The 15,850-nt window shown below is 48.8% G+C and overlaps 1 protein-coding gene and 1 non-coding gene across 2 annotated transcripts in view; both read right to left on the bottom strand.

The window, feature by feature from the left end:
• Bcl7a (B cell CLL/lymphoma 7A) overlaps positions 1–15,850 on the bottom strand; it is a 29,636-nt gene that overhangs the window by 11,224 nt on the left and 2,562 nt on the right. Inside the window, exons 2-4 of the mRNA NM_029850.3 lie at positions 10,912–10,993; positions 6,823–6,919; positions 1,502–1,669 (exon numbers count right to left, since the gene is read on the bottom strand). Coding sequence (NP_084126.1) covers positions 1,502–1,669; positions 6,823–6,919; positions 10,912–10,993 — 347 coding nt within the window. The remainder of the gene's footprint in view (positions 1–1,501; positions 1,670–6,822; positions 6,920–10,911; positions 10,994–15,850) is intronic.
• Positions 1,859–2,028, bottom strand: Gm23458. Its single transcript, XR_003956109.1, has one exon. It is a non-coding gene; the product is annotated as a U1 spliceosomal RNA (small nuclear RNA).

Genomic DNA, 15,850 nt, shown 5'->3' with positions numbered 1-15,850 from the left:
GACAAGGCCATGATGAGACAAGTGGAAAGCAATGTGAAAGAGAAGTAAATAAAAATAAATCTCTTCTTCAAAGGCACAGGCATTTCTCCCTTAACCTTGAACTCCATATGTGGCCAAGGATGTCTAAACTTCTTTCTGGTCCTTATGCCTCCATCTTCCAAGTGGAAGGTACCACCACACCCAGTTTACTTAGCATTAGAGATAGAGTCCAGGGTTTCTTGGATGCTAGGCAACTGCTCTACCAACTGAGCTACGTCTCCCCCGCCACCTTCACCAACGTCAACCCCATCCTTGTGTGTGTGTGTGTGTGTGTGTGTGTATGAGAGAGAGAGAGAGACAGAGACAGAGACAGACAGACAGACAGACAGAGACAGACTGGGGATTAAACCTACAGTTCCTGCATGCCTGACAAGAGTTCTATCATTGAAATATATCTTTTGCCTTTCACTTACTTATTTTTATTTTATATGTATGAGTGTTTTCATTAAACGTAAGTATACCACTTACATGCAGTGCCCTCGTAGGCCAAGAGGGCACTGGGTTGTATCCCCTAGAACTGGAGTTAGACAGCTGGGAGCTACCATGTGGGTCCTGGAGATTGAACCTGGGTTCTCTGTAAGAGCAACCAATGCTCTTAACTGTTGAACCATTTTTCCAATTTCTTGGCATTTGCTCTGTAGTGGTTACCTTATACCATCCTCCATTGGACTGGGATTTCAGCTCTCTAGCATCACAATCAGTTATCAGGCCTGTGTCACCTCCTCTGCTCCTCCGACGGCCTAGCTACCACCCTTCACCACATAGGCAATGGTACAGTGGCATACTGGTATTGCCACCTTCCACCCTAAGCATGACATCATCTTCTCTCAGTTCTTTAGGTCATGTCAACCCATGCCCCTTGTCTTACTGCCTGTACAAAGTCAGGGGGGCAGAGCCCCACTCTGATTCATCTTACTTTTCCAGTCTCTTACATCTTCTCTGGCCACACTAACCTTGCCTCTTCCTCAAGACCTTTGTACCACTTGCTCTCTGCCGACAATGCTCTTCTCCCAGATAGCCCTCTGGCTTCTTTACTTGCCTAACTCCACCACCTTCATCCGTTTTTGTCACCACAAGGAAGCCTTTTCTAACTACCTACATAATTCAGCGAGACTTTTTTTTTTTCCGAGACAGGGTTTCTCTGTATAGCCCTGGCTGTCCTGGAACTCAATATGTAGACCGGGCTGGCCCAAACTCCTTATCCTCCCGCCTCTACCTCCCAAGTCCAAGGATCTCAAGCATATAAAATATGCTCAGTTTATGTGGTGTTGGGGTTCAAACCCAGCCCAATTGTCTGATTTCTCTCCTTTTTTAGTGGCTATAAAGCAGGTCTTACTTCTCTTCTATAGTCATGGCCTGGACTTGGCACATGGCAAAGTCTTCTTAAAACCCCTGCGGCTTGTCTGGCTCCAGGCTGGCTGAGCAGCAGCCCCTCCTCGCCCTGTCTCTGGGTGGCAAGTACCTTCAGCTCCAGGGTGCTCTTTTCCATCGGCCTGCGCCTCATCAGCCTTGGCTTCGGTGCCATCGCTGGGCACGGGTGGGTTGGTCTCTGGGGCAGGGCTGGAGTTGCTGCTGTTCTCTTGCTTGATGGGGGAGGCGTCTGCTATGGAGCTCTGGTTGCTGTTATCATCTGCACAGGAACAGAGCATAGGCTGACATCCTATAACTGCTGGGGAGAGGCGAGTGCCATCTCCCTAGCCCGAATCCTCCAATGAGACAGCTGAAGAGATGAGAGGAAATGAATGGGGTGGTGGAGCTAATCACTAAGTTGGAGACAGCTCTGGGGCCCGGGGTACAGTCATTTTATTTTTTTATTTTTATAGGGGAGAGCATGAACAGTCCCCAATGACCAGAAATTACACAGTTGAATTTCTCACACTTGGGAGAATCACAGGGGTGATATGTAAATCGGCACACCCCAAGTGCAATGGAGGAGCCTCACCCTTGGAAACCACCTCCTGGATCGCCTCTGCTCTGCCGGGGAAGCACGAGACGGCCATTCTAGACCAAGAACACCCAAGCGGTCATCTGACAGAATCACTCGGTAACTCGGCAGCTCACACTCATAATCCTAGCGTTTAAGGGCAGAGCCTGGAGGATTACTGCAAATTTGAGATCACCATGCTCTACCTAGTGGGTTCGGGATAGCCAGGACTTCATACCGAGACTGTCTCCAACAATAAATAACACGTCTTTGTAGGCAACGCTACCCGTGGAACCTTGTAAAACTGAGGACAGAGGCCATCCCTGCAAACCCATGTGCACGGAGAAAGAGCATTAACACTTATACCATTATGTTCTGAAAATAAGGTCTTGCTTGCCATGTGGTCCAGGCTAGCCCCAAACTCATGACCTCAAGCAATCCTCTGGCTTTGGCTTCCTAACAGCTGGAAACTACAGGCATACTACCATGCCCAGACACTGCATTTAATCAATAACTTACTGATGGGCACCTACCTACCTGGTATTGTTACCAAAATTTGTACAGATTGGGGAACTGATCCCTCAGATCTGTTGTTTCTTCTTTTTCTTCTTCTTCTTCTTCGGACACAATTTTATTTTATTTTTTCAAAAGATTTATTTATTGTATATAAGTACACTGTAGCTGTCATCAAGTACTCCAGAAGAGACAGATCTCATCACAGATGGTTGCTGGGATTTGAAATCAGGACCTTGGGAAGAGCAGTCAGTGCTCTTAGCCACTGAGCCATCTCTTCAGCCCCCTAGGGCACAATTTTATGTTGCTCGTCAGAGCACTGAAAATGACTTTGAACTTCTGATCATCAGCCCTCTATCTACCCAGTGCTAGGCTTACGGGCATGGGCTTCCCATCCGATGTGGACCAACTTTCAACTCCTAGCATCTCTTTTCCCTCCACCTGGAGGGAGTGCCAGGCAGTCACACAGCCCAGCTGATCTCGGTTGACTATACTCCGGAATGCTAGTTACATAAAAGCATTCTCTTGTGAACGCTCGACTTGAAAATTACGCACTCTCCCCATTCAAGAAAGTCTAAATTTCCCCCAGGCCAGGACCCAGATGCATGTATGGTGAAAATTCTGTTAATAAATGACATAATAAATTGTCATGAGCATTAATGTCTGACGAGGCAGATGCTGGGGCCTGGCCTGGGAACTGTGATCCAAAGCTGACACGGCTGAATCTCTGGACTACAGACTGCAGCTCAGGTGACCTCTACAGCTCCCGCTGGGCCCCTTCCCCGGCCTTCTGGAACGGTCTTGCCAGGCCAACATTTGTCCCCGAGCCTTCATGCTTGGTCACCCCTGCCTTGGTCTTGGTTGTTCATGAACTAAAATGAAAATGACCAGAGGTAGGTATGTGGCTCTTTCTAATCTGCCCAGGCAGCAGGTTTAGATGCTGCCCACAAAGCCTCCCTCATGTCAGCCCAAGCACGGGAAGCTATCAGCTGCTAATGGGGCAAGATGACTTCCCTTCTCTTAGCCTTAGCTCTTCATCTGTAAAATGGGCTTTGTCATCCAATACTTGGCACATTAGGACGACTTCATAACGTAGCTGTGAGCATGCCAAGACTCTTCAGAGGTTATCTCATCTAATCCCCACAAAGACTTCATGAAGCAGGCACAGCCCACTCTGTTCTACAGGTTAAAACCAACCAGAAGGCTCGAGGTTACATCACTAACATACGATGACACCAGGAGGGAAGTCAGAGGGGATGCTTCAGGAAGCCAGGAACCAGGCCACATCCTGGATCTCACCTGAAAAGAAATGAATTCTGACTCATGGATTCTAGACTTGAACCTGGGACACCTCGGATGAACTTAAACTTGATTCTCCTGCCCTTCTCTCATCTGCTGGGATTAGAGGCCTGGACCCCCACATCCAGCTTACACAGTACCAGGGATGGGACCCAGAGCTTTGTGCATGGCATGTGAGCACTCTGTCAACGGAACTACATCCTCAATCCTTGGTTTTTTGTTGTCGCTTTTGGTTTTTTATGTTGAGACCGGGTCTCATGTAGCCCAGGTCGTCCTCGAACTCCTGATCCCTCTGCCTCCATCTCTGGAGAGCTAGAATTACACAGTCCCGAGCCACTACACTCAGTGGGACCGTGGACCTTTCTCTGCTCATTAAGCAGCAGCAAAACTCCATTGTGTTTTTGTGAAGCCGAGTCAGAAAGAAACAAGGCTCCTTGATTAGATGCCAGGGGTTGGAGATCTAGCATGGTCAGTTTGGGTAAATGGGATGTGCTGGGTACTTTTATGTCAATTTGACACAGGCTAGAGTCATTTGAGAGGAGGGAACTCCAATTGGGAAAGTGTCCCCATAAGATTTGACTGTAGGAAAGCCTGAGATTGGTGGGGGAGGGCGAGTCCACTGTGGGCAGTGTACTGGTGTTCTATAAGAAAGCAGGCTGAGAAAGCCATGGGGAGAAAGCCAGCGAGCAGCACCTCTCTGTGGCCTCTGCATCAGCTCCTGCCTCCAGGCTCCTGCCCTGACTTGGATGATGAACTATTTTGTGGAAACATAAGCCAGATAAATCCTTTCCTCATCAACTTGCTTTTTGGTCAGGATGTTTATCATAGCAATGGTAACCCTGAAACTGAGGGTACTTACTGCCTCTGTCTTCCCAGGATGAGACAGGGCTGAGTCTGAGGGCATCAGCAACTCAAGCAAGCCACTATTCCTTTTTGACTTCGACGGACCTACCACATACCACCTTGTTGTACTAGAGGTTTAGAGTGGTCAAAAGGACAAGTGCATGCATGGGCCAACCAAGATGGCTGAGTGGGTGAAGGTGCTTGCCACCAAGCTTGATGATCCGAGTTCGATCCCTGGAACCTACTTGGTGGAAAGAGAGAACCATCTCCCATAAGATGTGGTACACATATGTCTCCCCACCTCACACACAAAATAAATAAATGCAACAAAAAAAAACACCTTCAAAAGTACAAACGTTAAAATTAAGAACAAAACCTGGACACGTATCCAGTACTTGGGAGGCAGAGACAGGAAGATCATTATTCGTTTGAAGACAGCCTGGGCTACGTAGTGAATTCAAATCCAGCCTGGGTTACAGAGTAAAATGGCTCAGTAGATAAGTGTGCTTGCCACTAAACCTGGGGACCGGAGATCAATCCTCAGGACCCACACGGCAGCTCACAACTGTTTATAACTCCAGGAGATCTGATACATCCTCCCCTCCCATTGGACAGGATACAAGTAGCAGAATACAAATGTGCATAAAATTTAAAAATGCAAAAAAATAAAAAAATAAAAAGGTGGAAGAGAGATAAGTGTGGCAAACTCCGGTAGAAGAGGGCCGGCATGACTCAGTGACCAGGTGGACTAGGGTGGCCAAGTCTCCCCTAAGGGATGAAAGCTGTTCCTGCCTGAGCCAGCTGCTTCCGGCTCAGTAACACCTGACTTCTCAGACAACAGCAGTAAAGCAGGTTTTCAGACTTATAAATGCCAAAAGCTGCTAATCGTTTGAATCCTAAATGTCCCTAAAGGCCCACATGCAAAAGGCTAAATCCTCATCTTGATGCAGTTGGGAGGCTGGTGGGCCTGAGGGGAGGTCTCTGGCCATTGAAGGGATCCCCTTTAAGGTGTACCCACCTCACTTTGAGACACTGTTTTACTCTCTCCTCCCCCTCCCCCCCAAACAGGGTTTCTCTGTGTAGTTCTGTAGCTCTGGCTGTCCTGGAACTCATTCTGTAGACCAGGTTGGCCTCGAACTCAGAAATCCACCTGCCTTTGCCTCCCAAGTGCTGGGATTAAAGGCGTGTGACACCACTGCCCTGCTGTTTTATTCTCATAGCGCAGGCTAGCCTAGAATTCACCATGTAGCACATGTTGTCCCTAGACTCGTATCTTCCTGTCTCAGCCTCCAAGTACTGGGACCACGGACATGAGTCCCCAAGGAAGCCCGTTCCTCTTCCCCTTTGGCCTGAAGCTTCCTCTACCTTGATGCCCCCACTGCAATGCACTAGCCCACCAGAGGCCCCAAAACAATGGCATCAACTGACTGGACTGAGCCTTTGATGCCCTAAGCCCAAATAAACCTTTCCTCTTTCAAACGGCACCAGCAACAAAAAGCATCCTGTCACAGTGACTGAAAGCTAATCATTCTCACAAAAGCAAGCAGGAGGGGACAGAAGAGACCTGATGAGACACATCTTATGTTTTGGCCCGGCCTGGCCATGAGGTGTGTGCATTTTCTGGATGCTTCATGGAGCCACGAGTATGATGTGAGCCTTTCTTCCCAATAATAAGGCCAGAGACACAGAGAAAGAGAAATGGGCAGACAAGGCCAGGAGACTGGTTACACTGTAGTCCAAGACTCACCCTGATGGGTGGGATGCATGTTATTTCTAAAATCAGACAGCTAAGGATGTGTGACTGGCACAGAGGCAGTGCCCAGGTTCCTACGGTGACGGTGAGCTACTCGGAGGACTTCCCCAAGAGCAAAGCAAAACTGGAGAATGGGAAATGCCCTCGTGGGTCTGGTATGTTATATCCCCAAATCTCCCTGGGTGTATTGGCTGCTGGGATCACCTCCTGTGAGATGGTCACCCCCTCATCCCCGGGTGAGGAGGAGGTGTCGTGTTCATTCTCCTGCTTTGTTCCTTGGCTAGGTGTGCCAGGGAGAGAGGCGTTTCCCCTGAAGAGCTCCTCTGTGGCACAGAGGCCTGGCAGTCCCGCCCAGCCCTCCTACCCGGTGCCTGGAATGTGAGCTAACCTGTTAGAGAAACAAAAACACAACTTAGGCCCAGGCAGGGGGAGCGGCTGGGGCGGGGCTCACCGTGCATGTCCATCATCCCAGGAGACGAGCTGTTCTCTGGAGTGGTCACCTCCGAGCCACACTTCTCGTCCTTGCCTTTCTTCTTGTTCTTGTTTTTCTAGAGGAAAAATGGGACAGAAACCCAGTCAGACAATCATCCAAGAGTTCGTGTGTGCGTGCATGCCTCTGTGTGCGTGCGCACACTGGGGAGCGGCATAAATATTTAATTCCATCAAACAGTCAGAGCCCCCAAGCCTTGGCAGGTTGTCTCTGCCTGCATTTGAACGTGGCCCACGAAGTGTTCCTTGCCACCTTGGGATCAAAGAGTCTCACCAAGGGAAGGATTCCAAGACGAAATCTCACCTGTCTGTGGGGCTGTTACCTGCAAACAGGCAAACCCCCTGGCTGCTAGGAACTCTCTCTTCTAGAGAGAGAAACTAGGGGAAAGGCCACAGTCGCTCTCACTGCTGACCGGGGTGGGTACAACTGTGACAAAGACACAGGTCACTCATTTCCAGCAGCTTAAGCTCTTTGGTGGGTGTTGGGGTGGGGGTGGGGATGGGGGTAAGCTGCTTTCTCAGAGTGTCAGGAAGGACAGAAAACTCAAAGAGGCAGTGGAGAATGAAGGGGGAGCTTTTAGGGTGCTGGGGATCAAACCCAGGGCCTCACGCATACTAGCCAAGTGCTCTGCCGGTGAGCCACACCCCAGCCCCCAAGAGAACAGAATCGTGTAGGTTCTGCAAAAATAAATCATGGAAGGTCTGATCACTATAACAATTGCCGAGACTAAGGCAATCTCTTTGGATTTTCATCAGGAAGATCTGCTAGATACGACGTTACAATACCTCAATATCGCCTAGACAAAGAGGAACAGAGCATGCAGCTGCCACTACCTTTGGGGTATGTTGAAGGGTCTCCATCTATTGTGTACTTGTGAGCATAGGCACTCTGGAAGGATAAACACAAACTGGGTGCACTGGTACCTTCAAGGAGGTACTCAACTTGGGGTGTGTGCATGCAGCGATAAAAGGCGGGTTTACGGAAAAGATCTGCTGCAAAATTAATATTTAAACATGGCTGCAGATAGCCCAGCTACTAACACCGGCCGCTCCTGCAGACGGCCCAAGTTCAGTTCCCAGCATCCATAGAGTGGCTCACAACCATCTGCAACTCTACTGCTAAGAGATCCAGTGCCCTCTTCCACCCTCCGAGAGAACTTTGTGCATGGGGTACACATAGATCTATGCAGAGAAAACATTCATGTGCACAAGAAGTCTGACTTCAAAAAGATGCAAATAAACAGAGGTAGAACAGTTCATGGTTAACCGTGGTGCGGGGCATAACTGCTAACAGCCACACAGGCATGCAGGGCGGGGTGGGGATTGGGTGGGGGAGCACAGTACACATGTGAAGAGGTCAGAGGAAACTTTTAGGAACCAGCTATCTTATTCTACCACGTGAATTCTAGGGACCAAACTCAGGTCATCGGGCTTGGTGGCAGGTACCTTTACTACTGAGTGACTATAGACACCCCAAACCCAGCATCATCCTACGGTTTAAAGAACACAGCACCCTACGTGCTAGGCAAATACTTTACCACTGAGCTACACCCACAAAGAAAAAAAAAAAAAAAAAAATCACTTGCGAGAATGCACTTGGTCCTAGCATTTAATCCTAGCATGATGTAAAAAAAACCCTGTCTCAAAAAAAAAAAAAAAATACGAAATAAGGGTTGGACATGGTGGCTCACAGCTTTAATCCCGGCACTCAAGAGGCAGAGGCATAGAGGCATGTGGGGCTCTGTGAGTTTGAGGTTGGTATGTGTGTATATATATTTATATATATATATACACACACACACACACACACACACACACGCAAGAGAACATACATGTATATACATACATATATATATACACTTTCATATTTTTAATTTCATAGTCATATTTCATATATGTGCGTGTGTGTGTGTGTGTATATATATATATATATATATATATATATATATATATGAAATAAAATGAAAGCCAAGTGTCCACTTCAGTGTTAATAGGTCCATACTTTCTCAGCTATAATTCTATGACAGGAGCTGGCAAGATGGCTTACTTAGCAATAGAGGCAGCAAGCCTGAAGATCTAAGCTGCATCCCTAGAACCCATATGGTGTCGAGAACTGATTCCCACAAGTTGTCTCCTGACTTCCACTTGTGTGCCATGGTACATGCATGCACACATGTTCTTACACACACACACACACACACACACACACACACGAATGAAAAGAAATAACATTTGAATTTTGACACACATTTTGCCTGTTCAGGAAAAAAAAAAAAAAAAAAGACAAAACCCCAAAGCCTTGAAGAACACTCATGTTCATCTTCAAGAAGATGGTACAACTGTGTCCTGATTGAGTATTTTCTAAAACCCTAACAAGCTAACCCCTCTGCCACTCCATGAAGATTCCAGGCCTGAACTTCAGAGATTCTAAGGCAGCTGTCTGGGGTGGGGCCCAGGAATCTGCATCTTATCCAGATGCCCAGCCCTACCTAGGGGAAGAGGGATCAAATAGCATGCTCCTGCCGTGGCTCCTGGAGGTGATAGGAACTCAGCCTTTCTGGAATACTGTGCTATTAAGTATTCTCCAGGCCACACAGTACACATTCTGGGTACAGAAACCACACAAGCTAGGCATGGCTCCTCTACACAGGGGAGAGGGCAGGGGGCCCCCACAGTGAGCTGATACAACCAGTCTCATGGGTTAGCCAGGGCTTGTCTCTTGGCCCAGCCAGGAGCTGCCCCATCCTTCCCACGGCCCACAGATTACACAGTCCCCTTGATCATATTCCACTTGGCACTTCCCTGATGTCTGTTTCGTGCTATTCTATAATTATCTTCCCCCAACGAGATTAGAAATTCCTTGACAGCAGGGACCACGGCTCCTCAGATGCAGCCGGCATTTCTACACCACCTAATGATGTGTAAGGCCAAGACGAGGGCCGGAGCCAGCAACTGCCTCAGAGGACTTGAGCTGCCCTGTCCGGCCACACGTGGATAGGCCAAGCCCCATCCCTTTATGGTAAAAGAGGGGCCTCGGTGGCTTGAGAAACCCAGGTCAAAATGAGAAGGGATGTCAGTCCCGTAAGTTCTGAGCCCTCCCAAGGTGAGCATTCGATCTCAGCCCTGCCTAGAGTCCCGACTCTCAGGCGTCTGGTTATTGAAGATGGTCAGAGAGAGGCTAGCCCCTTGGAAGGGAAGCTTAGCCTCTGTCTTCCCTGAGAAAGCTGCTGCCCTATACCAAAACTTATTCACCATGGCCACGTTGCTCCCAGAAGCAGCTGGGGTAACCTGGGCAGGGGCAGGGGGAGAGAGGACCCGGTAGTGCAAAGGCCTCTAGATGGAAAATGGGTTGGCTGTTTCCCAAGCATCCTTCTTCAGAACACAGCATGGTCACCATAGCCCGCTCTGGCCACTATGGTCAGCTTGGTCCCAGCTGTCTCCCTTAACCATCCTAGAGCCCCCCTCGGGAGTGGTGCAGGTATCCCCATACTAGGCTCTCCGGGAACAGAGAACACATGCCTTTCCAACGCAGAAAGACTTCTGAGTCCCAGTCGCATGACTTTGCGGGAAGTGGCTCAGACCAGTGGCTCTCAGAGACCTTGTCTTTCCTTAGTAAAGAGATTTTAAAGGATAGGAGTAGGTAAATGATTCTATGAAGCATGAGCACAGGACCTGGCAGATGGATGGCGGCTCAGGAATGGGGCCATAGGGAAGGCAGAGGCTTGGTATCACTGGGCACAACGCTGCCTGTGCCCACACCATAGTATGCAGGGTTCTAAGGAGAGTAAGCCCCAGCATGTCTCCACTGGCCAACTGTGAGGCTCTTAAAACAGAGGACAACTTTCAAGGGACATTCCTATCACGGAGGGCCAGGTTCTGGAGAAAAATTATAGAGGGATGAGGACACAGGTCCAGTGGCTTTTCTAGGCTTCAGCTGGGCTCCGTGCTTTCTGAGCAATTTGGCCTCAGGTCCCCAGGCCAGTGGTCGGCAACAGAGCCTTTCTCTCTGTAGTGGGGAGGAAATGAGGACACAACCGCCCTACATACTCACATCATCAACCTTTGGCTCCGTCACAGGGACCCACTTGTAGATTCGTAGGGATGTATCGCCAACGGTCACCCATTTCTTCTCCCTGCAGGGAATGAGGAAGAACCCATAACCAGGGGGCTTTGTACAGGACTCTGCTTAAGGGGAGAGGGTGGCAGAGGTCACAGCTACAAAGTGATGACTTCGTAGCCCTGGGGCTAAGACAACAAGCTTTGATCACACAGATATGGCTGGAATCCCAGCTCTGTCCTTGCCGACTGACCGAGGCCCCTGGGAAAGTCACTTGGCCCACATAAGATTCGTGCTCCCTTCCCTTCTGGGATCCAGAAAGCAAGCAAGCACCCGACCCTCCTGGCAGCTCCCCTTCAGAACAGTTCATGGGCATGGGGGTGGGGAGTTGGGTGGGCTGGGTGCTGAGAAGTAGGCTGAGCCTGGTCTTGTGAGGACAATTCCTTGTACCTGTCCTTCAGTCAAGGCTCTGCATGGACCCCTGGTCTCATGAACCCCTGGTCTCTAAACTCCCACAGGATAGAAGCCAAGTGCCCAGTTGAGAGAGACAGGCTTGCAGATGAGGAGGAGGAAAATACAAGCAGTGAGAAGGAAAGGGGGCGAATGGCTTTATCAAGGATAATAATTATGCCCTCCCCAAGCCACGGCCATTTTCTATAGACTATTACTATGGCCACCAACTTCGGTTATATGGTACCATTTCTTGCTCTAGATATTTAGAGGCCACGTACCCGGAGAGGGGTGAACACACAGGGGCAGGGCTGGGGTTTGAACCCCAACAGTCTAGGCTCCAACGTGGCCATCTTAGGGAGGCAGCCTCAAGTCTTACTGAGTTTAGCAAGTAACCCAGCTGATTTGGGAAGCTAGAGCTGGGGAGTCAGGGCTGCAATCTCAATTCAATACAACAGTCCCACTGCTACGTAGGACTACAGTTATGAGGACCTTGGCTTCTCCACCCAAACCTAACCTATGGACTTCCCCTCATTTATACTGTGATACATTATAGTCTCTGCCATGTCGCCACTGAGCCTTTCAGGGTGGGGGTGGGAAGCAGAGGCAAACACACTCAAAGACAACCATAACCAAACCATACACTTCCCACCCACCAACTGCCACTCAGGTCTCCATGATCCTGTTATCACTGACACCCTGGCTCGCACTGTTAAAGGAAACCGACCATGTGTAGTTCCATGTGCCACATGCCAAGCACCAGGCCCACATACTCTCATGTTTACATGACCGTCTGTGGCAGCAGGCGTCACCTTCTCCACCCGACAGATCAAGGAAGTGAGACCTGAGGAGGTGAACTCAGAACTCAGTGAGAATCCAAACCCTCGGTGGCATGGCCTGCTTTCCAAAGGCCCCGCCCACGCTCCTTTTAGCAGGGGAAGCTTGAAGTGAAGACAGATGTCTGTCTCTCTCCCATCCCTCTCCTGCCTCCTGGAGGCAGAGCGAGCGAGCGCACAAGCCACAGGCCCAAGCTTTTACTCTCCACTCAGGATAATCAGAAGGTACTTGGAGGGACAAAGTTATTACCAGGAATGACCTCAGTGACAGGTAGAGACACAATCCTGATGCCCCTGTGTCCTAGAGGCCGAGCTATACAACCCTTCTCTGAGATTAGTAAAAGGACAAGAGAGGAACACACTGTACAGAGGAGAAAAGAAGCAGTCCAGAAACTTTTAAAACCTAAACAGCCAAAAGTCACTCAATATATACCAACAAGGGCTGGAGAGATGGCTCAGTGGTAAAGAGCACTCTTCCAAAGGTCCCGAGTTCAAATCCCAGCAACCACATGGTGGCTCACAACTACTCATAATGAGATCTGACGCCCTCTTCTGGTGTGTCTGAAGACAGCTACAGTGTACTTAGATATAATAATAAATAAATCAGCCAGGCGTGGTGGTGCACACCTTTAATCCCAGCACTTGGGAGGCAGAGGCAGGCAGATTTCTGAGTTCAAGGCCAGCCTGGTCTACAGAGTGACTTCCAGGACAACCAGGGCTACACAGAGAAACCCTGTCTCGAAAAACCTAAAAATGAAATAAAATAAAATAATAATAAATAAATCTTTACCAAAAAAAAAAAAAAAATATGTACCAACAAGGTTCTGACTAGCTTCCTTAGTCTGAGCCCAATTAAATCAACCAAGTAAAAAAATCTGAGTGTGTTATTATTATTATTAATAATAATTTAAGTAATTAACTTGTAACATAAGGCCACAGTTCAGGCTAGAAAGCATGCCAGAGCTTTGGGCCTTCCAAGGTGACAGGAACAGAGGTGAATGTCTGAAGTACCAGGCATTAGGGGCTACCAAATACACACTGACTCCTTCTTCCCCAGCCAATGACCTCCTCACTGGAGTACAAAGCACTATTACTAGGTATGGACACTGATGGGGGAGGGCTTGGGAGCAGAGGCAAGAGTTATGAACTTGACCTTGAGAGCTGGGGGGTCACAGTACATCATTCTAGTACCCCGAGATCCTGAGAGATTCCTGTACCCTCGGAGACTTAGGCAGGATTGTTAATTCTAGGTCCCAGGTGTGGCTCTAAACTACACAATGAGATTAATAATAATAATAACAACAACAACAATAACAGGGTCTGGTGAGACGGCTAAGTAGGTGGTGGATAAAGGCACTGGATAACCTGAGTTAGATGCTCAGAACTGACATGGTCACTAGTTGTCTTCTGACCTCCACACCTGCATCATAACACCTGTGAGTGTGCTCCCTCCCATACGTGCACACACACAAAATAAACCAAAATAAACAACAACAACAAAAAAAGGTAATAGAGCCTTCAAACACTGAAGTAGAACCTGACCTTGGGGTTGACCTCTGACCTGGGACTTGGCTCTCACAAAGGCTCTGGCTAAAGGCAGCAGCTCAGATCTCCTCCAAGTGCTGCAGCCCACCATGGGGGAACACACACAGCTGGCTGCTCCCATGGTGAAGGGACTAGACAGCTCCCATCATCTTACAGCAAGGGCGGCCAGCAAGGGGCCAACAGGTACATCTTGTTTACCCTCGTGGTACTTTTAAAAAGTAGATTCAAGCCAGGCTGTGATGGCGCACGCCTTTAATCCCAGCACGTGGGAGGCAGAGGCAGGCAGATTTCTGAGTTCAAGGCCAGCTTGGTCAACAGAGTGAGTTCCAGGACAGCCCAGGCTATACAGAGAAACCCTGTCTCAAAAAAAAAAAAAAAAAAAAAAAAAAGTTGACTCAATTGCCAAAGCAGGAGAGAGAAAACCTAACAATCCAGATTTTTGGCTACTCTCAAAACAAGATCTGCAGCCCACAGTCCTCCTGGGAGCCACAGCTTGCTCCAGATGACAAACACTGGCTCCCTCCCAGCCCCCACCTCGTACCACATGGAGGCATTCACTTTGACCACCAAGTTGCATCTCATCCTAGCCACAGAACGACTCTACACAGAGCCTGAGTCCTCTTGCTTCCACCACAACTAGCCTGGCTTCTGTACCTCCTCTGCCTTGTGCTCCTGAGATAAAAGGATGACATGGAGTCCCCGATGTAAGAATATAGCTCCAAAGTGCTTGCCCAGCTCGGGCTCTTTTTTTTTTTTTTAATTAATTTATTTGAGGTGTATCAGCACACTGTCACTGTCTTCAGACACACCAGAAGAGGGCATCAGATCCCATTACAGATGGTTGTGAGCCATGTGGTTGCTTGGAGTTGATCTCAGGACCTCTGGAGGAACAGTCAGTGCTCTTAACTGCTGAGCCATCTCTCCAGCCCCCAGCTCAGGCTCTCATGTAAACTCCAGAGTCCATCTCAGATTCTCAAGGCCAAGGTGATTTTCCAGCGCTCTACTGGGTCTAGGGCTGATGAGTGGGGGGGGGGGTTGCTGGCTGACTCCAAAGAGCTCTAAATCCCTTTGTATATTCACTACAGGACTAGTCATTGTCACCTTGGAGACCTGTCCTCATCCTAATCCGGTCTGGGTCCACCTCAGAGGGCACTTCTCAAGGATGGGTGGAAAGCCCCACCCCCACCCCCAAACTAGCCATTCTGTACTTATGTCAAGTTGCTAAAGGACTTCCTGGACCAAGATGACAGGTCCTAGACGGGTGTCTACCGTGAAAGCTCTGACCTCCCTTTGTCTTTTTCCCTCCCACTGGGCCTCCCAAGCCTGACCCAAAAAGGGACCTACCACATTGTTCTCCCTCAGCCATCTTCTGGCTACCTTACACCCCCACTAACCTGCTCTGCTGGGACACCAGGCAGAAGGGGAAGGAGTGGAAGCTGCAAACTGTGGGTGGGGCAGTGCGCAGGTCATGCCGGCTTCTTCTGCAGGGCAGAGGAAGGGTAGGGGTATTAAAAAAAAATACCTCCCTGGGCTTTCAGGCCGGATGGAATACCAGACACCTTAGCTCTCCTCTACATAAAATACAGAGTTCCTCACTGATTCTGAATATTTCAGATAAATGGATAACTTTTTGGCATGTGTCTCAAATATTTCATGGGATATACTACTTACATAAAGGGGTGTGTGTGTGTGTGTGTTTTGTGTGTGTGTACAGTCTAAGGACAAAACCCAGAGCCCTGTGCATTCATTTTATTTTTTATTTAATTTATATTTTTGAGACAAGCTTGAATGTAGATCAGGCTAGCCTTGAGCTCAGTATGTAGCTGAGGCTAGCCTTGAACACCTGGTTCTCCTGCCTCTACCTTACAAGTCCAAAGGTTATAGGCACGCACCCAGGGGGAACGGTTTATTTTTTAAAAATCACTTTGTTGTTTATCTGAAATTCAAATTTACCTGGATGTTCTGTGTTTTTTCATTTTCATTTCTGGCAGCCCCATGTCCTAGCCAGTGGTGAAATGCATGGTTGGTGCCCACGGTTAATAAACAACCCCCAAAGCCTTCAGGGGTTGATTGCAAGATTGCTGTTACAGACAGGGCAAGAC

This window comes from Mus musculus, chromosome 5 (assembly GCF_000001635.26).
Source record: "Mus musculus strain C57BL/6J chromosome 5, GRCm38.p6 C57BL/6J".
Taxonomy (NCBI): domain Eukaryota; kingdom Metazoa; phylum Chordata; class Mammalia; order Rodentia; family Muridae; genus Mus; species Mus musculus.
The sequence above is the reverse complement of the archived record's forward strand: the minus strand, read 5'-3'. Positions and strand labels throughout refer to the sequence as shown.